The sequence below is a fragment of the Danio rerio genome, chromosome 23, assembly GCF_052040795.2.
Source record: "Danio rerio strain M-AB ecotype USA chromosome 23, GRCz13ab, whole genome shotgun sequence".
Taxonomy (NCBI): domain Eukaryota; kingdom Metazoa; phylum Chordata; class Actinopteri; order Cypriniformes; family Danionidae; genus Danio; species Danio rerio.
Genome location: NC_141043.1, coordinates 12,430,931 through 12,454,116, shown reverse-complemented (window position 1 = coordinate 12,454,116; position 23,186 = coordinate 12,430,931). Strand labels below are relative to the sequence as shown.

At 35.2% G+C, this 23,186-nt stretch overlaps 2 protein-coding genes across 5 annotated transcripts in view; both read right to left on the bottom strand.

The window, feature by feature from the left end:
• Positions 1 to 15,805, bottom strand: part of sycp2 (synaptonemal complex protein 2) — a 61,412-nt gene extending 45,607 nt beyond the window's left edge. Inside the window, exons 1-13 of one of the 4 annotated variants that reach the window (XM_087306618.1) lie at positions 15,515 to 15,805; positions 15,077 to 15,120; positions 14,824 to 14,964; positions 8,457 to 8,585; positions 8,271 to 8,375; positions 6,712 to 6,736; positions 6,547 to 6,632; positions 6,235 to 6,329; positions 4,020 to 4,054; positions 3,744 to 3,886; positions 3,606 to 3,658; positions 3,476 to 3,521; positions 3,289 to 3,390 (exon numbers count right to left, since the gene is read on the bottom strand). In XM_087306618.1, coding sequence (XP_087162744.1) covers positions 3,289 to 3,390; positions 3,476 to 3,521; positions 3,606 to 3,658; positions 3,744 to 3,886; positions 4,020 to 4,054; positions 6,235 to 6,329; positions 6,547 to 6,632; positions 6,712 to 6,736; positions 8,271 to 8,375; positions 8,457 to 8,585; positions 14,824 to 14,964; positions 15,077 to 15,100 — 984 coding nt within the window. In that variant the 5' untranslated portion in view covers positions 15,101 to 15,120; positions 15,515 to 15,805. Of the gene's footprint in view, positions 1 to 3,288; positions 3,391 to 3,475; positions 3,522 to 3,605; positions 3,659 to 3,743; positions 3,887 to 4,019; positions 4,055 to 6,234; positions 6,330 to 6,546; positions 6,633 to 6,711; positions 6,737 to 8,270; positions 8,376 to 8,452; positions 8,586 to 14,823; positions 14,965 to 15,076; positions 15,121 to 15,514 lie in introns of all 4 variants that reach the window. The other 3 variants (XM_087306620.1, XM_087306621.1, XM_087306619.1) reach the window with 3 other exon arrangements.
• A 4,172-nt stretch (positions 15,806 to 19,977) lies between these two features.
• Positions 19,978 to 21,743, bottom strand: ppp1r3da (protein phosphatase 1, regulatory subunit 3Da). The gene is given in 2 exon segments (NM_001110412.2): positions 19,978 to 21,341; positions 21,522 to 21,743. A coding segment is annotated over 1 exon segment (906 nt). The 5' UTR covers positions 21,305 to 21,341; positions 21,522 to 21,743; the 3' UTR covers positions 19,978 to 20,398.
• Between the last annotated feature and the right edge of the window lie 1,443 nt (positions 21,744 to 23,186).

Genomic DNA, 23,186 nt, shown 5'->3' with positions numbered 1-23,186 from the left:
ATCTGTTATGTGTCTACTTTTTGTTGTGTACACTCACAACAACAACAAACGTGTGTGCTTTTGCAAAATAAGGAAAACAAACAGTGTAGGCATTCTGTCTTTTCTCTCTCTGTGAACTGCTTTTAGAAACGCGTCAGTAAAATGCGCTGAAACTCCGCGAATACAAAACGCACACAGATGAGACATGCATCTCTAAAAAGCTTAAAGTGTCTACTTTTAAATGCAGCTATGCATGTTGAAAACAAACATTGCTTGATAAAGTAATCAGTATGAAATTAACGCTATGTCTAGTTTCTCAGTCTGATCTCATTAGTTTTAATGGGACCACGCCCACGAGGCATTGTTATTACAAGCATCTGAAGACGCGAGCAGACTGTGGTCAGAAAAACACGTCACTAAAATGAAATAAAACTCGGCAAATAGTCAACAAAGATGATGATTTATGATATCTATATAAAGCTTGATATGTTAGATGAAGATGTAGCCTTCAACGTCACAAAAATGTATAAAAACGCTAAAAAAGTGGACCAAGATAAAAACAATCCTGCGTTTGTGAGTGAAATACTGCCTTTTTCCGGCGCCCCTCCTCATCACAAGATACATGTCTGCAAGGTTACATTTCTAAGTGTCCTTTGTAAGTTTATTCTTTAAATAATTACTGTGATTACCGAATGAGAGGATGATCACTTGCGCCAAAAGCTGCTGTGATGCACGCGACTGTTTAACAGATTTCATTATCGCACATGGTATTTTTCACCTGCTTTCTTTTGCTCACAGTTATTTTTGTTCAAATCGATTAATTATCATTCTTTAAAATAACATTGCTCTAATATAAGTTTACCAAAACTAACTCAGAATTGTATTATGATGTATTGTTTTTTTTTAACTAATTTAAGATGTTTGACAATGTTAAGATAATATGTTGCATTTTGGCATGTTTTTTGACTTATTTATAAACTATATATAGACATAAAATTAAATAAAAAATATCCTGGGTTTGAAGAATATTGTGTTCCTGGACTTCAATGAGCTTAATAGTTTAATGTAAAAAATTGTGACTGAACTTGACTGTTGATGTCTTAAATAATAATGTCAAATAACCAACATTTCTCAAAATAAATATATATCATTTTGCAACTAAACTCTTCATTTACAAAAAAAAATCAGTAGATTTGCTAAGTGTAAGTTTAAAAGTTTGCAGAGTTTTATAGAGTGTACTGATTCTCACAAAAGTATCTCCAGTTATTTTGTGTGATTAATATATTTTAAATAAACTGCAAACAAAAAAGTATATAAACTTTCCTCTGATTCCTTCTTGAAACTCTTCCCTCCTAGTCACATACTGCACCTGTCTGATGGCTCATTATGCAGCTCATTATGCAGGTCTTTGTCTTCAGGTGTGACTCACTGCATAGTAATGATAGTTCACGCCTTCTCGCATAAACCAATTTCACTCAAAAAGTGACTTAGAATTTTTAATTCATTATATTGTTTTCTGTGAGCAAGTTAACAAGATGATTCTCACATCATTTTGAAGCGAAAACACTAGACTACCAGATCCAGTTCTCAAAAGTCTTGTACACAAATGTTCTCTGTGTGTTTCACGGCCTTGTTTCAGTAACTTCAAATTTTTTGTTTTTCACTAACCACGCATTAATGTTTTTTTTCTCAAAAACACAAACACATACAAGCATGCTGCTTAGGTATTATTGTAGCCCAACTACAGTGTTATCACACCCTAGCCATTAATATGTTTTTAAGATACTGAAAACAACACAAATGTCAGTGCATGTCAAAACTTCTCCAGAGCCACAAAAAACACTCTCAGACCCCAGAGGGTTAAAGTGCTGACTGAGATGGCATTTAACTATACAGCACATTTTGCATGACATAATCACCAAGCAAAGTTGCAATTTAAAGAATTGATTTCAATACAAGCTTTTTAAAAGAGTATAAATGATTTAGAGATTGAAACACAGGCTTGAAGATGTTATGAATAGTTTGTCAATGTGTGATTCGTGTTAACTGTTATTTTATTTTTTTTTTTTGGTGTCTGTTAGGCCTATGTGACATGTATACTGGCTAATCTTGGCCAGAGCGCTTGTTAAAAAGATTGTAATAATAATAATAATTAATATTATTTTTTACTCATTTTCTTTAAGTAACTGTCAAATAAGATTAAAGCTTTTATTTAGGGCTGCACGATTAATCGAAAAAATATCACAATCTCAATTCGACCCTACACACCATCTTAATTCAGCTTTTCTACGATTCAGCCAATTATATTTTCAAGGTCAGGAAAAGCTTAAAGGTAGCCACACAAGTCTTCACAGAAACATGGACACCTTCAAATGGTGTAAAAAGTGTCACATACTGTATTTATAAGGTATAAAGAAATGTCATTTCTGTCTAAATGTAATGATGTACCATCGTGAAATCACACTTGAGCAGACTGCGAGCTGTTTGTATACTACCGAGAACATGCGTGTGCACGCCAATGGCCCCTACTTTAGTTAACAGAACCTGCATAGGCTGTGAATAACAAGTAACAAATTTGTAAATAACGTTCAGTTTGTTGTACAGAGCAATCGTTTGGGAGCCATGTTGAAAGAATGAAAGTGAAGAAAGTGAAGCCGGCGCACATTTAAATGAATATATGGCATTTTACAGTTATGATTATGACAAGCATTTGAAATGTTTTTTTCTTTCATAGTAAACACAAAGCGTTGTGCATGAGAATAAATGGTTGCTGTGTCAGTATAACTACCCTAGCCTATTTAATGTTGAATATAATGCAAGAAGGAATCTGATAATAAAAAATGTCTCATTTTACCAGTAAAAACAAATGGCCTAATAATGTTGTCAATGACAGACTGCAAGCATATGTCTCAAACATATTAATTCAACTTTATAATTATGAATAGTTGTATTCTGATGTCATTATTTTACTGTGAATTAACAAACAGGACATGCTTAAAGTCTGTTCAAGTCTACCATAATGACTATACAAAATTTTGCATTTTAAGCAACACATTGGCCTAATATTTTTCCAGTTGTTTTTATGTTTGAGAATTAACAATAATAATAGTCTACTAATAATAATCTTTATTTTACATCTACAGAATCGTGAGAAAATCGAGATCTTGATTTTAAGCAAAAAAATAAAATAAAATCGTGATTCACATTTTAGCCAGAATCGAGCAGCCCTACTTTTATTTGTATAGTACAATTATTTTCTGGAGTCAAATGTACAATGCTTCAACCTTGATAAACTAAAGCCATTATTACCTGGGCATCCTTGCTCAAACTGAAGTAAAAAGAGATGCTTTGGCTTCCTAGGTTGAAGTCAATCCAGAATGCTTCAAGTTTCTCATCCTTTGGCATAAGCAGCTGAAATATACAGAAATATACACTGAGTTCATAATTGAACATAATTAGAGAATCTTTCTTATTCCCTTTTAAATGTGAAACTAACCTCATGTTTTTCCAAAAACGCCTCTAGGCAAGGGTAGGAGTACACACTGTGAGAAAGTAAACCAAAACATATTATACAATATGTGATAGGGGAAAGCTGTCAAAAGGCATTAAGATATATACATTACGACCTTCTTCCATCTCCTTGCATGCCATTGACCATATTTAGAAACTTCCTGCAGTCCTGTCACAAAGAAATAAACAGAAATAACATAGTGAAAGGTTACGTGAGTTCAGTTTAAACTAAATTTATGCAAGGTCATACTTACAGTTTCAAACTCAGAATCCTTGATCTTTTTGAATGCAGAGGAGACAAAGGTCATGGTGAACCAGGAGTCAGCTAGTTCATTCCTCTGAGCTGGTGAAACCATTCTGCAGAGGGCCTCCATTAAAGACACTTGCAGGTCATAATCTAAACAGCAGTAAAAAAAAATGTAGATAGTTAGTTCCAATATAAGGGTTTATAGTGATTATATGACTGATTTATTTATTTATTTGAATTTCAAAAATTACTTTTTTTTCAAAAAATTAATTTTTGTACAAACCTCCACCTTTGAGGATTCGACAGGCCACACCAATCCTATTTAAAACCAGAACAAACAGGTTAAAAGCAGGCATATTACACACTACATGTACTTTCCAGAATGAATAAGTACTTTCACATGAGAGAAACAATACCAGTTTCTGTAACTAGTAGTGTTGTTCCGATACTGAAATTCTTTAACAATCGTTACTGAGATTTTAAAAATGTCCATTTCCTGCTAACATTTGAGCACGTTCCTTAACAGCGCTGTGCTCAACAGAAATGACTGTGATCGGCCTCGAAGGTCATCAATTAACCTCCAAACTCACCACTGTGAGTGTAACCACAGATACAGGGACACTGGAGCGTTTTAAAGCCGCCAAGATCAGTCAATTCAACAGTGGACTGTTCGTACGTCAGCTTATAAACAGACCAGTTGATCTTCGCTGCTTTAGTAGCTTCAGTGTCCCTGTATCTATATAACACTAATAACTAGTTACAAATGTGTGTTTTGTATGCACAACAATGGAAAACATAATTCATTCATTCATTCATTTTCCTTTGACTTAGGCCCCGTTTACACTAATGCGTTTTAGTTTGAAAATGCATAAGTTTTGCTACGGTTACGCCATCCGTCCACACTACGCCAGAGTTTTCGAGCGCCGAAAAAGGAGCGTTTTGAAAACGATGGAGAGGCTGTTTTAATTCTGAAACGCAGCTGCTCCATCTCAGTATGGATGGGGAAAAACAGAGACATCTGAAAACGGAGGCGGGGCTGGTGAGATTCGCTACCTGATTGGGGCTTTTGTGTCATTGCGTATCCTTCCCTTATTCGTCAAGCCCCTAACACATGACTATAAGACATGGCTTTAACGCTACCGGAAGACAGCAGAACAGCCTTCACTGTAAACAACAACATGGACACAAAAATGGGAGCGTTGTTAGCACTATTGTCTGTTTTAGGTGCCATTGAGCAGTTATTCATGTGTTACGTTTAGTAACAACTCAACCTCGTCGTCTGTCCACAAAAATACCTCTCTTCCTTTCTTTGCCATCCCGTTCATTGTTCAACCGGCGTTTGTTGACTAACAATAACCAAATGCCAAGCGAGACACACGCTTCCTGTTTATACTAGAACGGGCATGCCCAGAGTGCGCAAATGGTCACGTGATTTGGTGGCGTAGTGTGGACAGAGATATGTTCAGAAACGCTAGGTGAAACGCTAGTGTGGACGTGGATCGTTTTTGATCTAAAACGCCGTTTTAAAACTAAAACGCACTAGTATAAACGGGGCGTTAGTCCCTTTAATAATTAGAGGTCACCACAGCGGAATGAACCACCAACTTATCAGCATATGTTTTACAAATCGGATGCCATTCCAGCTGTAACCCAGTACAGGGAAACACCCATACACTCTTGGATTCACACACATACACTACGGCCAATTTAGCTTATTCAATTCAATTATGGTGCATGTCTTTGGACTGTGGGGGAAACCCGAGCACCTGGAGGAAACCTGCGCCAACATAGGCAGTACATGCAAACTCTGTCAGGGCTCAAACCAGCGACCTTCTTACTGTGACTTCTTGCTAACTATGAGAAACTGTGCAGACCTGGCAAATATTAATTTAAGGTAAAGTCATTTTTTTATTAAAGTAGTTTGTATTTATTGAATTTCATACACAAAAACTATTAAATTAGTTTCTATACCCTGGTTTATTATAGGTATAGAAATTCAATAATGTAAACAAAAGCCCAAACAAAATTGTATCAGAGCATCTGTCACTGACTGTGACATTATACCAAGATTTAACTTATGTTTTATCAAGGTTGTGAAACCACTTCTATACTTAGCTGTTAGATGGGTGCACACTTATTTAATAAATATTAATTTATAAAATGAATCAATTAATAATTATTTCATGATTTACTATTTTATTTAGTTTTTTGTTTTTCTATGTTAAAAAATTTATATTTAAGTCAAGCCTAATGTCTTGCACAAAATAATGATCGCAGTCTCTTCCACACAGTTAGGTATACAGTTTGTTAGACAATTCAAATTAACATTTTTGTAAAGTATTGGATTGGAACTCAAACAAATGAGAATGTACATCAAACAAAACCCAGTATTGAAGGGAAAAGAGTCAGGTTAAAGCATCCCTACTTGAATGTATGGTTATTCACTAAAGAATCCTTCTAGACAAAGAAGAATGAAAATGCATCATCATCCAACATACATCATAGACGAGGCCTCTTGAGACGACAGAATCTTCTTCTTCTTTTTCAGCTCTGTGGGAACCTCTGCCAGAACAGCATTGAGTTTCCTTGCTGCCTGTCATTAAGAGTAAATAATAATCCTTCATACATTGACCCCTTTGATTCAGACTTCTATTTCTGGAAAAGTCTGGGTAAACAAAGCTCAAGTGTCATGACTAAAGATGTAGAATGAGTTTTTAATATGGTCATAAAGGTTGCTAAATTAGGTAAGGTAAGGTAAGGTAAGGTAAGGTAAGGTGATTTTCCATAGATAAATGCATTGAATCACTTACCTCTTTCTGGATTATGATGTTTATTTTGGCATCAGAAGCCAGTTTGCCAATATGACTAAGCAGAGACTCTGTAACTTCATATGCACCTGAGGAAGAACACAGATTAAACTGGATTCAGAGTGCTGTTCAACCTTCCCATTTCTTGAACTTGAACAAAACACTCACCTTCTTTGCAACTTTCATGGACAACCTGCAAAGGTGAAATGAAATGCAGAAATCAGATCATCTACTGTACTACAGTATGTGTGTCAGAGTGTGTGTACACAGAAAAAAATAAAACTATACTTTTTCTTCTGTTTATTTTGTTATGTTTTAGTACTTTTTCTACTTTAGATTGCAGTAATAAATGTTAACATTTAATTTGTGGATACCATGTATTTTAGGTAGAAAAGAAAAAATGTTCTTGGAATAAAAGTTATATTTTTATAATAAATGGCAAAACTTTATTATTATTTTTACTCACTTCTAAGTTTGCCCATTGATTGAATCTAGGATTTAGGGTTTGGAAAATTCAGATATAAAAAAAAATCTGTTATACCATTACTACTGTATATGTTTTTTTTTTTTTTTTTTTTTTTTTTAATGTTTTTCACAACTTTTTTTTATTTTATTTTATTTAGTTTTTTAGGGCAACAGTATCTCCAGCAGAAAAGGACCTTCCACATCAAAAGCTACTGGTCAGTCCACGATTCAGGAAACATCTGACAATCAAATCGCTTATAAACCAACATCCAAGCATGCTACAGACCTTACTTTATATCCAAAGAAAAGAAAGATATTCAAAGATACCTTTTTAATTTGTAAAGAAATCTGTGTTTTTGAAACTAATAAAGATAGCAGAAGTCAATGATTTATTTTATTAATTCAGCCTGACATGTTTACTGTTTATAATATTTAAAAATGTTTCTTTAAAACATATATACTGTGTTTAATGGGGGAAAAGTTGTTGGTTTTTACCCAGACTCTTAAAAACAATCATAATATCGTGAAATCTTGATATTTTTAATCCAAATTTGTCATACCTTCAGAATCTTAAACCGGCCCATGCCTAATTGAATCCATTTAAATCTTTGTTCCATCACCACCTCCAACCTTCTTTTTCCTTTTTTTACAACTTTAAATATTTTTATTTTATTGTTATTTATGTATATGTTTGGTTTATACATTGTTATTGTTTATTTCATTTACTATCGTTATTGTTATGTTATTTATTTTTACTATTTTGTCTTCTCTTGATTTTGTTGCAAAAGTTTAAAAGTGAAGTGATTTACTATGTCTGCCATTTCAAGCATTTATGTAAAAAAAAAATCAAAGACTGCTTTCTATAGCTATACACACTTCGTGCACTTATTTTCATCATTTAGAATGAATCTGCTTACTTAATATTCTAAAAGTCTAAATTTTATAATTTTAAAATCTAACTTTAAAAATAAAAGCCTTTTAATACGTATCAAAGTATTTACTTCCATTTGTTGCATTTTAGCAATCAAAAGATTGTCTAATTAATTAAATTCTTCAATAGGACTCCATAATTATTTTGCACTTATTATAAATCCTAATATTAAAAAATGTCTTATGAATTACCTTTTTTATGCATTTGAAAAAGTAAACTATTTAAAACCAAACTTAGGAGAAAAATTTGGAAAACACAAGAACAATGTGATTTTATTTAATTAAAAGGGATATGAAATAAATTTAAAATAGGAAAATGTGTCATTACAAACCATCAGCACATCAAACAAGTCCTCTGCCAGCTTTATCAAACCCTCATTTTTTGATGGCCCTGCCTCCACCCACAGCTTTCTAGCCTTCTCGAACCACTGCACCAGGTACATACACATTAAAGCCATGAATACATTATCGCTTTCACCAAAACAGATACAAAGCAGCAACACTGATTATACACTTATCTTTTTAACAAATCCCTGCGCAACCATTGAAGAAATTCCTCCACCTCCTGGAAACACCAGAACCTCACCATGTTTGTTTAAAATGGTAAGCACCAGACAAGCATGGTCCACATTTCCAACCTCTATTTCCTACAAGAAAATGACATTTAATGCATGCAATTCAACATGTAATTTAAGTGAAATGGTTGCATGTAGTGTTAAACATATAACTAGGCCCACAGAAAATCTCCGCCCATATAAATCCAGATTGTTGACACTGTAGTTCCATCTGTTTACTTATACAATGTCTGGTTCTTGAATCTGATTGGCAGATAGTGGTACAATATTCTGCAATATCAGAATTCGTACAGCCTCTTCACTCTTGTGTATTACTCCGCTCACACGTGAGGCAAGCAGAGGACTACAGTTTCACAAATATTGCAGCTGTTGGACAACATAATGTACTTTTGAGGCTTTTAGGTGAGAATGTAGCTGTTTTGTAGCAGAGCAATGACTGTCCATCCAAAAGGTGGCGACAGAGACAGCATAATAAGCCCTTAGAGAAGAAAAACTCAGTGTAAAACTACAAACTACAGCTTGTCAAATAATTATAAATCTGGTAAGTGACAATCAATCTCTCTTTTTTGATGTATGTTGTAGTGCTGTATTTATATCATAGTAATTGTATTGAGTGTGAGATGGGACTCATATCAGGAATGTATGTATTTTGTGTTGGCCACTATTTGTATAACCCTGAGTTACTTTTTGGTTGGCTATCTGTTTGTCCTTAATGAGTCTCCTGTTTTCATTACTGCAGACTGGTTCAGTAAAAAGAAAGAAAAAAGAAATGCCTGCATGTGTTTAGTGTTTGCGTTGAGTTGGCTTTTTTGGGGTTATTTAATGTGATCTTCTGAATGCAACAGAGAAATACTGGGAAATCTCTGTAGACTGATGCCGTTTTATGCTGTTTAGCCTTATAATCTTAAAATCTAAGCAAAATCTCCTGTTTTGTCATTACTTTAGACATTATGCTTTAGAAAATCATTCAAATACTAGCTATAAATTGACTTTTGTGAATTAGCAACAGTTTCTGCTGTTCTGAGATGTGCTGTGTTGTGAGTTGCAGATGTGAACGAATGGCGGAAGAAAGTAGTTCTTCATACAAAAAGATTTTTGGACTCTTTGTGTTTTAATTTCTTTTTAATATACACAATTATGCCGTTAAACTGTTGTATAAACACAATAACACACTCGTGACAGTGCAATATGGCTGTATATCATCACTAGTGGGACACTAAGGCACTCGACCCTCCCACAAGTGCCGATATACAGCCATACTGCACTGCTACTTGCGTGCTAGTGTTCATTTATCTTTGTGCATACAGTATTTTTTTAAATCGTTATATTATTGAATATTGTTTACATGATATGTGTATAATACAATTTGCAAATTGGACAGAATTTGAATAAAAATATATACTTATTCAGTGCTTTCCACAGGTTTGAAATAAATCTCACTATTTACCCACATCACGGATGGTTATAATAGGCAGATATAAAAAAAAGTGTAAAAGGATGTTAAATATAGTTTAAAAAAATGTGTCACTAAATGGGTGATTCTCACGAAAACGTAGTTTAAAAATTTTCAAACATGAATTTTTAAAAAATGTTTAAATAAAATTTTGGTTTTGCAGATAATTGAAACAAAGTCTGGAGCATTTGTCAACATTAAATAAAAATATATATACACATCATTTAGTACCTTTTTGAGCATAATTTCCAAAACAAGTAATAAAAAATCTCATTACAGCAACAGTCTGCTAAATTGATTCTTACAAAAAAGCTAATTAATTTAGACATTTTTAAAAAAGGGATTATTAACAGTGATGTGGAGTTACTTGAGATTCTGCAATAACATTTATTTTTAAATTAACAGAGTTTTTTATTTTTATTGTTTTTTCTCATTACCGAAACACCGTACACAATTGACAACACTTTTTTTAATGTATTTTGATAAAACCTGATGTGTTTTCAAAATAATGTGGCTAACCTGAAAGGACATAATTTGTAGATTATGCACATGCATTGAAAAGCAAACGATTAAAAAATATTAATATCACTTAAGGAACATTGGTTGCGGTAATGATAAATAGGTTGCAGAATTTAGGTTAATCATTTTAACATTGATTTCAAGTATATTATTAGATTTTGTTAAACATTTGATGTAGAATATTAGTGCTTTAAAACATAACTTTAATTTCAAAGAAAAATGTCCACTTGCTTGGATAAGCTGAAATAAATCATCATCCTCACTAGATAGTGTGGTCTCTAGTACAGCTTTAACCCTCTGGTGTCCCTTGTTTTGGGAGTCAGATTTGTGGGCTTAGCCAGTTAAAAAGGGATGAACAACTAAAGTACCCACAGTTTTTTTTTTAGCTTATTATATTTAGCTAAAATGATGTAGCAATCATTTTTATATAATACATGGTTTCAGCTATACATTCAATCTTCCATGGCGGGACGCCACGCCAAAATTCATCCCGCCACAGCTAAATTACAGCTTCTCATTCAAAACATTTTATTGTTTTAATAGCAGTGATACTCGCACCAAAACGTACTAAAAGGTAAGTGAATTATAACAGTGCAAACTTTTTTGTAACTGTAGTAGTGCTGTGCATCATTCGTTTACCCTTAAGGTTATGTGCTGACTGTCTGACTGACAGGTGCATGATGCGTGAGGCCAGCAAACACGACGTATAGCTGTTTCACTTTACTTCAGGACACATTAATATCACTATGTAGGTCTATTAGAGACATTCATAAATATTCCTAGAAAATCTAATAAATGCTAGAGACATAAACGCACTAAATCACACTTCAGCAGCGTTTATTTGAGAGCGCACAAGAAGATCTGCATGCTCTTGAAGCGGCTAATATTTGAGGGGGTGTGCAAGAAGAAGGGGGTGTGCACGAGCAGAGGAAATCGGCATGCAAGCAAAGAGATCCCCATGCTGTAGGCTATTACATAAATGCGATCTTGACTACTAATACTAGTACTTACGACATTTGTCATTAAAATAACGCCACAGGTTGTTGATAGATTTGTGTAAAAGGCCTGCCGCCACAGCTGGAAAAAATCCTAGAGGAAACACTGTAATATTTTTATTATTTTTAATTTTGTTTGGGGATTGTGGTAAAAATGTATATTTATGCAGTAATTAACATACATTTCCCCTATTGAAAACAATGGAATTTTTTATTTTTTTTTAATTAAGTTTAAATTAGTGCTGTATTTCCGAGTAGGGTCTGTCTGCGGACTGCAAGACAGCGGCATAACATGAAGGGGGCATAACTTGTAGTAGAGGCAGAATTTAAAGTCATGGAGACCCACATGTCACTCTATGTTGTCGGCATGATGGCGATGTACCCATCAGTTATTAACATCTACACCTACTCCACACCTAAACCTAACCATCACAGTGATTAACGCCTATACCTACCACAACCCTAAACCCAACCATATACTTCATACTTGTTGTGCTCAAAGTCATAACCGAGTTGCTAAATGAATGAATATAATAATATATCAAATTAATTGGGTGTGGATACATTTGGAGAAAACTCATAAAAACATTTGGAGAAAATGATCTCTTGTAAGTATTTCCACCATCATGCCAACAAAATCTCGTTGTGACATCTCACATGGTTCAATGGGATCTCCATTACTGCAAATTGCGCCTCTCTAACTTACTACAAGTCACGCACCTTCATATTACGCCCGTCTTGCAGTCCACAAACAGATACACTTGGTATTTCCAGGTAAAGTAAAGACTGCCATTTGAAAACAAATTCTAAAAGATTAGCACCCTCTGGTCATGCAATGACATGGTGCAAACACTAGGTTCTAGTATTACTATCTCTACAATGCTGCTTGGGAATTCCTTTCTAGAGAAGCTAAAATACTTCTTTCTGACAAGGTTTCGATATTTGTTGCTTGACAAAGTGATTTGAAGTGTAAAGTTTAGTATTTTGGTTACCGTAAAAACTACATATGGCTATAAAGAGACTACACAAAAGGCTTAACATTTTGTATGATACAGTGAGTTGTTTTTCCCACTTAGCATCTTTTTTCAGAATCATGGTGATTTAGTATTTTTGCAAACAAAATATTTTATAAATGTTCATATTTGACATATTTGGTTATTTTCTCTTTCTCACTCAGGGCTCTATTTTGATGATCCATGCGCAAAATGCAAAGCGCAGGTTGCAAATGCATTTAGGGCGTGTCATAATCCACTTTTGCTAATATAAGGATGGAAAAATCCGATTTGCGTCGTAATGCATGATCTAATATTGAAACCTTTTATGCACAGACGTCAATTAGCCTTTAAATAATTAATTTTGTTTAAGCACAGAGATTTGTTTCAAAACTATTTCTAAATTCAGTTCTAATTTTCAGCAAACAAATAAATGAACAATAATAATGAAGTGTGGTCAAAAACCTGAGTTATATCCTAATACACATGCTGTGCCCCATATGGTCTAAAACATGACAGGTGGGCAAATCTAAGCTTGTTTTTAATAAAACAAATATAAATATGTAGATAATAATTAATACTGCTAATGATAACATTATACAAAAGCAAATTATTATGAATGAACTGAAAAAGTCTCCAGAGATGAAGAAGGCATGAAAGTAGGGTTTTTATATTTTTAGTAGGCTAGAAAATAATATGTTTTGTAATATTTTACAATTTACTTTGTTCTGGTCTATTGAAAAATCTATTATAGTTTCTCAAAATAGCACCGCGCCAGCAATGCTCCTCAGAACGCCTTCCTTTTTAGAGCAGAACGCCTAAGGGCGCACATATGAGCGCAAATGCATTTGCTATTTAAACAGCGTAGCGCAACGCCTCAAAACGACTCCTACACCATGCTGAAACTGGCAAACAACAATTGCGTCACGCCTTTCCCCACATTTCGCTAGGTGTATAATAGGGCCCTCTGTGTGTGTATGTTTGTGTGCGTGTATGCGCATTTGTACACTGCGTGTGTGCAGATCAAAAATAAATTATTAACTTAAATGATTAGATTTTCTAACACTGTAGAGTGTTTCTTTTAGTAATTACACCTGCTATGCCATCTCCAAATCTAAACTCTCTCTTTCTTTCCTTCTATACTCCTCAAGTAGTTCTGGGTTGCTGTACAATTTTTTCCAACCTGGCTTTTGCTAAAGATTTAATTTTTTTCATTGCAGACTGATTAAAATAAAAACAAATCAAAGCAAAATATAAACAGTTAGTACATTTTAAAATTAACATTAAATTCAAAAGAGTTGTTTGAATTTAGTATGCAATTTTACTTAAATTCTCATTCCCGAAACACCTGTTCTCTCTACCTGTCCCTAAATGGTTGCGGTACATGAGAAAAGAGTTGCGGAGAATGAGGTGCCTCAATATGTTTTGCAAATAATAGGGAAGCTATGATGATTTAAAAAAAAATTCTCAGTGCATATAATTAAGACTTTAAAAAAGTTTGTTTTCATAAAAATTTGCAAATCTAACAATTATGTTAATGTAGAAAACTTCCTGTTTCGCTAATGATAATCAAAAAGTCTTGTAACCATTTTGACAGGAGAAAATTTTACAATTAACTGGAGAAATATAAAAGATTTTCTTTCCTGGCAGTCATCTTAAAACAACTGGCCCATGTGCTTCTATATACAAAATTAAACTTTATTTAAACTCTTTATGTGTGTTTAAACAGCACTTTAAAATGGTTGCGGAGGATGAGAACATCTGTCACGGACACCTAATTTTTCATTTTTTTCTAAATGTTATTATACATGAATATTCTGTAAACTATTTGTTTTGTCATGTCAGATAATCTATTTAAACAATTCATTTGTTTTTATTCAAAAAATGTTACGCTAATTTGTTTAAATTACAACATAACACACGTTCAAAAATGCATGGACACGTTTCGGTAATGAGAATTTTAGTAGAAAATGCAGTAAAATGATTAGAAATAAAGAAATTATGTTGAAATTACACATTGTGCTTCTTAGAGAACAGCGTTGTCTTTATAATAATGTTTTTTTGTTAACAAATTACTAAGTTTTATATTTAAAATCTTAAGTGCCACGTTGTTTTACTGGTTTCGTGAGAATAACCCAAATATACCCGGGCAGCCCGAAAAAAGTGAAGCCTATGTGTGGGAAGTACTGCTTATTATTATATATTTAAATAAAAAATAGCTTTTTTTGTTAAGTTTTTAGCTACTCTGTACTTTCCCAATTATTCCACAGAAACCCACAGACTCTTTTAAATTGTGTGCAGAAATCACAAAAAAGGTCCACATATTCTGTATGGCCCAGCATGTAACTAACCCTAATGAACAGCTTATCCAGTTTGGCCATAAATTGTCTGGAACATCTCAAAATGGTTTCTTCCTTGCTTTCCTTCTGCAAGAATTTTTCCAGAGCTTGAAAATTATTGTCTTTGAACGCCTCATCCACCAGTTTCTCCACCTTAACAATAAAACATAACGTGAGCTTTGTGATGGTACCCATAAATGAATAAAAAGCATTTCATATAATTACAGGAAACATTTAGTGCAGCACTTCTGTATTTAATTCTCACCTGATGGTCCTGCAAAGGTGCCATTATGCAAAGATGACGACCTGCTTTAAATGTTGAAAGCATTAAATATGAATCTCGGATGAAGATAATTCAATGAAAACACACTTGAATAAATTCCTGGTATACTGAGAACTCATCTGTCTGAACTTTCTGAATGTCAGTCTTCACAATTCTCGGAATTGAACTAAATGAACTAAAAATGGCACACTATGTGCTTTATTACCTTTAAGATGAAGACAAACTTAATCATGTTGTTAGTCAGTTGGTAACATTAAGTTACTCTCTTAAATACTGTCGAAAACTCAGCAAAATAACATATAACCGTGTAAGTTACGTTGTTGTTGTTGTTGTAAACGATAATATTTTGCTTAATATTTTAATGGAGTGAATCGTGGTTAGTTTAACGTTAGCATATGAATTTAAGAGTTCGGATCTTACCTCAGATTACGGCTGACGCTTCAACGGACTTCAGGGGGTCAGTTCACATACTTTTTATTATGAGCAAATGTCGTGAAATTAACGTCGTTTGTTGAGATACAATTACAAAACGTAAATGTTCACGTGCCACTCAGAAAATAAAAAACTTATCAACAGACTACATTCGTGTTTGGCGATTGTACCGCAACGTTGTTTAGACGAAGCGGGAAAGTGTTGTGACGAGAGCGCGCAGCAAATGAGCGCGATTGATCGAACAGTTCGTTCTTTTGAGTCGAATCCTTTCAATGAATCGATTGAATAAAATGCTTCTTAGTAGTTAATGGTATTCCCTTAGAGCAGGGGTCTCAAACTCAATTTACCTGGGGGCCGCAGGAGGCGAAGTCTGGGTGAGGCTGGGCCGCATAAGGGATTTCACAAAAAAAAGTCCTCAAATGTCATTATTAACAGTTTTAATTATTTCTTCTGAACATGAAGTGTCCTGAACATTAATAGAACATTGAGTGAAGATTATGAACAGTTCTTCTGAACATGGCATCTTTTGCCTACTTCTTGCTGCCAGAGACTTGACAGCGCTTCTTCTCACAAATCTGAACCACATTTGGCTTTAGAGTGGAAGCAGTTGAGACCCTCAGTATGGCTTGAAGATGATCATCATTAAGTCTAGACCTGTACTTTGACTTATTGAAGTCCTAGGGAAAAAAGTGGGGGAACTCACTCGAAACTTCCATTCCCTCACCTAAAAAAAGGCTTATATATGTATAAATAAAACACCCCCACCCCACTCCAGTCACATCAGTCTGTACCAGTCTGTATCTACCTATAATATATATTAGATGCAGGGCAGGCACGTGCACACATAGAGCTCAACCTGTGCAGAGCACATGCCCTTTTTAGTCTTGCATAGTAAGTGCCCTTCCAAAATGAACAAAAGTGCCCCCGCGACGCGACACACCCTCGGTCCCGCCCTTCAGTAGGCGTGCGATAACTCCGCTCTTGAGTACGTGCGCGACAACACCGCTCGAGTACGCGCGCGACAACACAGCTGATCAAAACGCGCGCGACAACGCGCATTGAGTGACAAGCGCGCTGTGTACGGATAGAATCAGCGGAGCGGGGATCGCTCTCTCTCCCCGCTCCGCTGATTCTGTCAGAGTACAGCGGTCGGCGCGGGCCACAAAATATTGCACTGAGGGCCGCAAATGGCCCGCGGGCCGCGAGTTTGAGACCCCTGCCTTAGAGCTTAAGAAATTATTAGAAAATTATATAGAAATTTAGACTTTAGTCTAAATAATTGATAATATATATTTTAGAATGATTTGTCGCATTAGTGTTCCTTCAGTCATTAGATTTTGGAGATCCCAATTTCAAGATGTCAACTGGAATGAGACTTTTAAGATTTTGTATAACAAATACACTATTTGTTAATTAATTTAAAGCCTTAAATATTTTCTTTGAATAATTGTAATATTTTAATATTTCTTTTTATATTGTAGTTATTTTCACGTTAATTTAATTTTATGTTATTGCCCTTGTATGTTCTGTGTTCTAAAATTGCAATAATATATATATATATATATATATATATATATATATATATATATATATATATATATATATATATATATATATATATATATATATATATATATTAATAAAAATAATAGAAACTCTCTGAAGGTTTACAGACTTGGGCGACAACATTCAAATAAAAAGTCTACCAAAAAGTACTGGAAATATTTTATGATTTAGACAACATGAAAATAATACTATAGTAATTTATAGCAAATAATATCATTTAGAAACTATAACATAATTTTTATTATACTGTATTGATTCATTGATTCATTATATTCATTAATTATTAGTAGTCCCTGCAGCAAAATGAACCGCCAGCTATTCCAGCATGTTTTACACAGCAGATGCCCTTCCAGCCGCAACCCAGTACTGTGAAATACTGTATATTATAATATCTATCTTCAACACTTTATAGTGAACTGAAAAACTATTATAAATACTGTAGAATACTTAAATTTTTACCACAGTAAAATATGGTGTGTTGTAATATATTGTCATAGAGAATCTAGTAGGCTACAGTATAGGTTATACAGTATAGGCTACAAAATAGGTTTGTTACTATAATTGTTGAATTAAATGCAACTATAATTATTACAACATATTAATTTCAGTACTACTATATAATTTAGAAACACTTTACTGCTTCCTATAAATTAATATAGTATTTTTTCATGTCTAAAGCATCCAAACTGGATCAATGAATGAAACTAATAATAGTACATATATTCTTTACATGATGAATTGTGACAGAAACAATCTGACCACTTTAAAAAATACTGCAGTGTTTTTGATCTAAAGTATAAGTACTTGAATTAATTCGTTACACCCAACGGCCATTTTATTAGGTACACCTGTCCAACAGCTTGTTAAAAATAATTTCTAATAAGTCTATCACATGGCAGCAACTCAATGCATTTAGGCATGTAGACATTGTCTAGACGATCTGCTGCAGTTCAAACTGAGCATCAGAATGGGGAAGAAAGGTGATTTAAGTGACTGAATGTGGCGTGGTTGATGGTGCCAGACAGGCTGGTCTGATTATTTGATTCAGAAACTGCTGATCTACTGGGATTTTCACACACAACCATCACTAGGGGTTTACAGAGAATTGTCAGAAAAAGAGAAAATATGCAGTTCTTTGGGCACAAATGCCTTGTTGATGCCAGAATGGCCAGATTGGTTCCAGCTGATAAAAATGCAACAGTAACTCAAATAACCACTCTGGTTCAGCATCTCTGAACACACAACACGTCCAACCTTGAGGCGCATGGGCTACAGCAGCAGAAGACCACAGCGTGTGCCATTCATTTCAGCTAAGAACAGGAAATTGAGGCTACAATTCACACAGCCTCACCAAAATTGGCCAATAGAATTTTGAAAAAACGTTGCCTGGTCTGATGAGTCTCGATTTCTGCTGTGACATTCGGATGCTAGGATCAGAATTTGCCAATACTATCTGGATGCAGCCATTATGATGCAAGTTGAGATTGCATCACTCAGCAATGCAACGTCAGACACAATGCACTCAATGGAGTGAGTGACGTCACTGTGATGGGTAAGGTTAGGTGAGCTCATTAAAAAACATTGGATGCAGCTCAGATTGCACTGCACCAGGTCTGCATCCAGACCCCTCTCCAATTTGGCGTCAACATAAAAGCATGGATCATTCCTGCCTTGTATCAGTGGTTCAGGCTGCTGGTGCTGTAATGCTGTGGGGGATATTTTCTTGGCACACTTTGGACCAATTAGTACCAATTGAGCATTGTGTCAATGCCACAGCCTACCTGAGTACTGTTGCTGACCATGTCCATCCCTTTATGACCACAGTGTATCCATCTTCTAATAGCTAATTCCAGCAGGATAACACGCCATGTCATTAAGGCAGTTCTGAAGGCAAACGGGGGTCCAACCTGGTACTATGAAGGTGTGCCTAATAAAATGGCCACGAGTATAATATGCTACAATACACCACAACTTACTGTAGTTAATTTTTGTTTTTTTACAGTATTTATTACACAATTTAAGTTCACTATGGTTAATATTACGGTATGCAGTAGCATTCATATATAAAAAGGTTGTAGATGTAAATATTATAATATAGATATATATATATATAACTTTTACTATGCACTGTATATTACTATACTATTTTTTTAATGTAGGTGAACTTAACATAAAAATAAAAATTCATCCAAAAAACTGAATACTTTTTAAGCAATCAGTTATTTATTATCATAACAACATGTAGGGGGGCTGAAAATGTAAATTTAAATGACAAAAATTGACTGTAAGGATGTAAACTACAAAAATGTAATTTTGTGATAACTGTCATAAAGCACATGTTACTGTATGTCTTATTAAATGTTATGTACACAATGAACAACCATGAGTGCACAGGCATGTATGTATTATACAGGCCTGTGATTAAACAAGCAGTGGCCTAGCATGTATTATACAGTTTTTTAAGACAACTTCATGGATGTGCGTGAATTGTTCATATTGTTATGACAACACTGTTGTCTGTACGCAAGTCTTTTTTTTAAACAGCAAGGAAATATTTATCAGTTTTTAATTTACTGTATTCATGTAAAGGTACCCTTAATGCGAAACATAATGAAAAGCATGTTCTCCCCGTGTTGGCGTGGGTTTCCTCCGGGAGCTCCAGTTTCCCTAGTCCAAAAACATGTAGTATAGGTGAACTGGGTAAGAAAAATTAGCCGTAGTGTGAAAATGTAAGAGTGTATTGGTGTTTCCCAGTACTGGGTTGCAGCTGGAAGGGCATCCACTGCATAAAACATATTCTGTAAAAGTTGGGGGTTTATTCCGCTGTGGTAGCCCCTGATAAATAACGGACTAAGCTGAAGGAAAACGAATGAATGAATAGCAATGTGTCTACAAATGGCTTTATTGCAAAGTTTTATAGTATGTGAGGGACCACTATCCACATTTGTGTTTACATACAAGGTCCACAAGCATTATTAAAATCTACCACATAGTGACAATAATATCCTCACACAAGTAAGTGCAAATCGGAAACGTAAAAAAATACAGTAAAGGCACTCTTTTGAATCTCTTGTATACTATCAAGTCAAAATCCAACAATACTTTTAGTGCTACAGTCCAGTTAAACACAAATCATAGTTAAAAAATCTTATATTTCATATGGCGTCAAGGTATTATTCACAAACCAATTGTGCTATGGCAATACCCTCAGAAGGTCAGCAACGTATATCACATGGTGAAAATGCTGGTGGTTGCAAGTAAAATGGAAAAGTGAAACAGTGCTCTAAAAAGTCCTCAGTGTCCTCCTCAGATAAAGTGTATCATGCTGTCTTCACATTCTTTTGGCACAGGAAGGTTATAACTCTGACAGGTCAATTTGTAATTCTGCCCGCCGTTGTTATCCCAAAACTGAGTGCCCATTACTTTATAACAAATCGCAAACTCCAGCACTGCCCCAGGATGAAGAATGAATGGAGGAACTGGAAGATGAAAACGAAAAGTGTCACAGCAGGGTCCGTTTGAATTGAATTTGCTTGCCACCCAGTAAGCCTTGGTTTCAGAGCAGCTCTTCCAGTTCGTAAAAGAATAGCGAACACTCACTTCCTTCTCAAATGCCAGGTTTACAACTTGAACGATCCCAATAATGCCAGGCTCATAGCACAAAACCCGCTCTAGACATACTTGTTGGAAACATAGTCGCTCCACAAAGTCTGAACTATCACCAGGCTGGATGGAGAACAAGGGTTTCAGATATGGTAAGGAGATCTCCATCCTCTTACTAGAGGCTAACTCTGCATTCATTAGCAGTCGAAATAAGACATGCTCTGGGATGAACGGATCCTCCCCACTTTTGAAAACCTTGACATTTTCCAGGTCCAACCCCAAGGAGTCCACAAATCGGACATTGGCTCTACGGCTGAGCCGTCTTCTCTCAGATGGAGAGGGAAGGGACTGCGTTCGCCTCTGGATGATGGATTTGGTTGGTGGTTCACATGACAGACTACGGCCTGCTGTTTGCCGTGGAGTTGTTCTTGGACTCGGTGGCCGTATTTTAACTAGCCTCCTCTCGCTGTCTGTTTTTGACCTGGACATGTCCTGTAAAATTGATGTGGAAGTTTCTTTTGAGCCATCCGATACTGTGGTAAAAAATAGGTCAACATTCATCTCTTCAAGGGGTGTGACTTTATGGCAACATCCCAAAGACCAGGCCATGTTTATTAGAAAGAGTCAATACACCTTGCATAGAGAACTTTAGGGAGACACAAAAAAGAGAGGTTGTTAAAATGGATAACTATTGTAGGAAGTGGTAAGTTAGTACACATGTCTCCCACTGGTAATACCACAACTGTTCAGAAAACATTGTCAACATTGCAGACTCGCTATTTTAATCTCAGCTGATCACTTTCACACATAGTACTGCACAACTTACGTTTCATAACCTTCAGAATGTCGCAAAGACAGCGCATGCGTCCATAATCAATAACTCAGGATGTAAACAGAAAGGCAAAAGTTGAAGTTTTTGTGCCCCACCAGGAGAATCCGATGTGTTACGTTTACGTCTCATCTGAAGATCCTCCGACGCTGTTTGTATAAACCGAGCGTTTCATAATGTGGACCGCGACACAAACTCTGTGCAGAGGTGAAGCATACTACGTGATACAACACACATACAATTCAATTCATGCAAACTGCGCAAAGCTGGCAGGAGTGTGATGTCAAACGCAGGGGGCGTGGCTACTGTGTCAGCTGCGCTCGGGAAATGCTGTTGGTCTCCGGGTTGCCATGTCCTGCCGTTGTACGCGTTATGGTCTTTACTGTCGCAGTCAGGGTAGTTTTCTGGGTCTTTCCATAGACTGGTTGTTTTTTCAAGTCATTCGCAGCCCCAGTGTTCAAATAGGCAGGGGTGGATTTAGTGATTTTGGCGCCCTAAGCAATTCCAGCCAAGGGGCCTAAAAGTTCTAAAATGCTAATTTTTTGTTTTTAAATTTTTCTTTTGTCATTCGAACTCGTTTTCTACATTTTATAGTTATGCAAAATAATAATAACACGTAAAGCTCCTTGTAAAACTTTTGAAACGATTTATTTTCTTAAGTTGAATTCACAACTTAACATAATAAATGAACTATTTCGTTTTTAAAACTAAATCCTTCTTGATGACTGCTAGACTGGTCTGTGATTGAAGGTGGGGACACATTTATGCAGATGTAATAAATTAATTATGTTCAAATTACAATTTTTAGACCCTCACATACAAAATATGATAGAAAACGATGTTGTATATAAATTGTAGTATCATACGTCTAGGTATTTATTTGGGGGCCCTGGCCCTTAGATTTCCTGGGGCCCTAAGCGGCCGCTTGCTTATTGGTTAAACCCGGCCCTGCAAGAGGATGCAGGTCTGTCTTGTGCTTTTGATTTAGCCAATAGACACACTTTAAATATAGTTTGTGTATTCCAAACCAACTAGTTGAAAAGTATGCAATCTTAGATGAAACCAAGAGATGGAAAGTGTGCATTAAAGAGATCCTCACCCTCAAGTCTTTCCCAATCTTTATGTTATCCTGTTAAACACAAAAGAAGATATTTTAAAGAATGTTAGAAACAGTTGCCAGGAACGGGCTAAATGCACACAGACTTTTAATTTCAGCCAGCCTCAGCGCTTCCAGTGAACTGTCTTTAAATTATCAATTTTCCACGTTTAGGGTCTGATTTCTATAAAAATTGGTCAACTTTACTGTCTGGATGGATATACGATTTAAAGTGGATACAAAAAGCATTAAATTCCATTTCCCCCGCTATGTCCTTAAAGTTTATTTTACTCCAGTGTTTTCAATGGAGTTTCTGCGCTAGTCTGCTGGACTGGTATACTGACAGCGCAAGCGGTTACACAGTCTTTCATCCCGTTATGCTTCAACAACTAAATATATGCTTAGTCTGTTTAACTGAATGTATTTTAACTTACAACATCAACAACATCAATGCTGTAAAAGGAACCTTATGAAATTGAAAAAATAATAGTCACATTAAGCTTTCACCGGAAGTTTATCAATGGCTGAATAACACTGAGCATATAGAGCCCCTTTACCATGAAAGT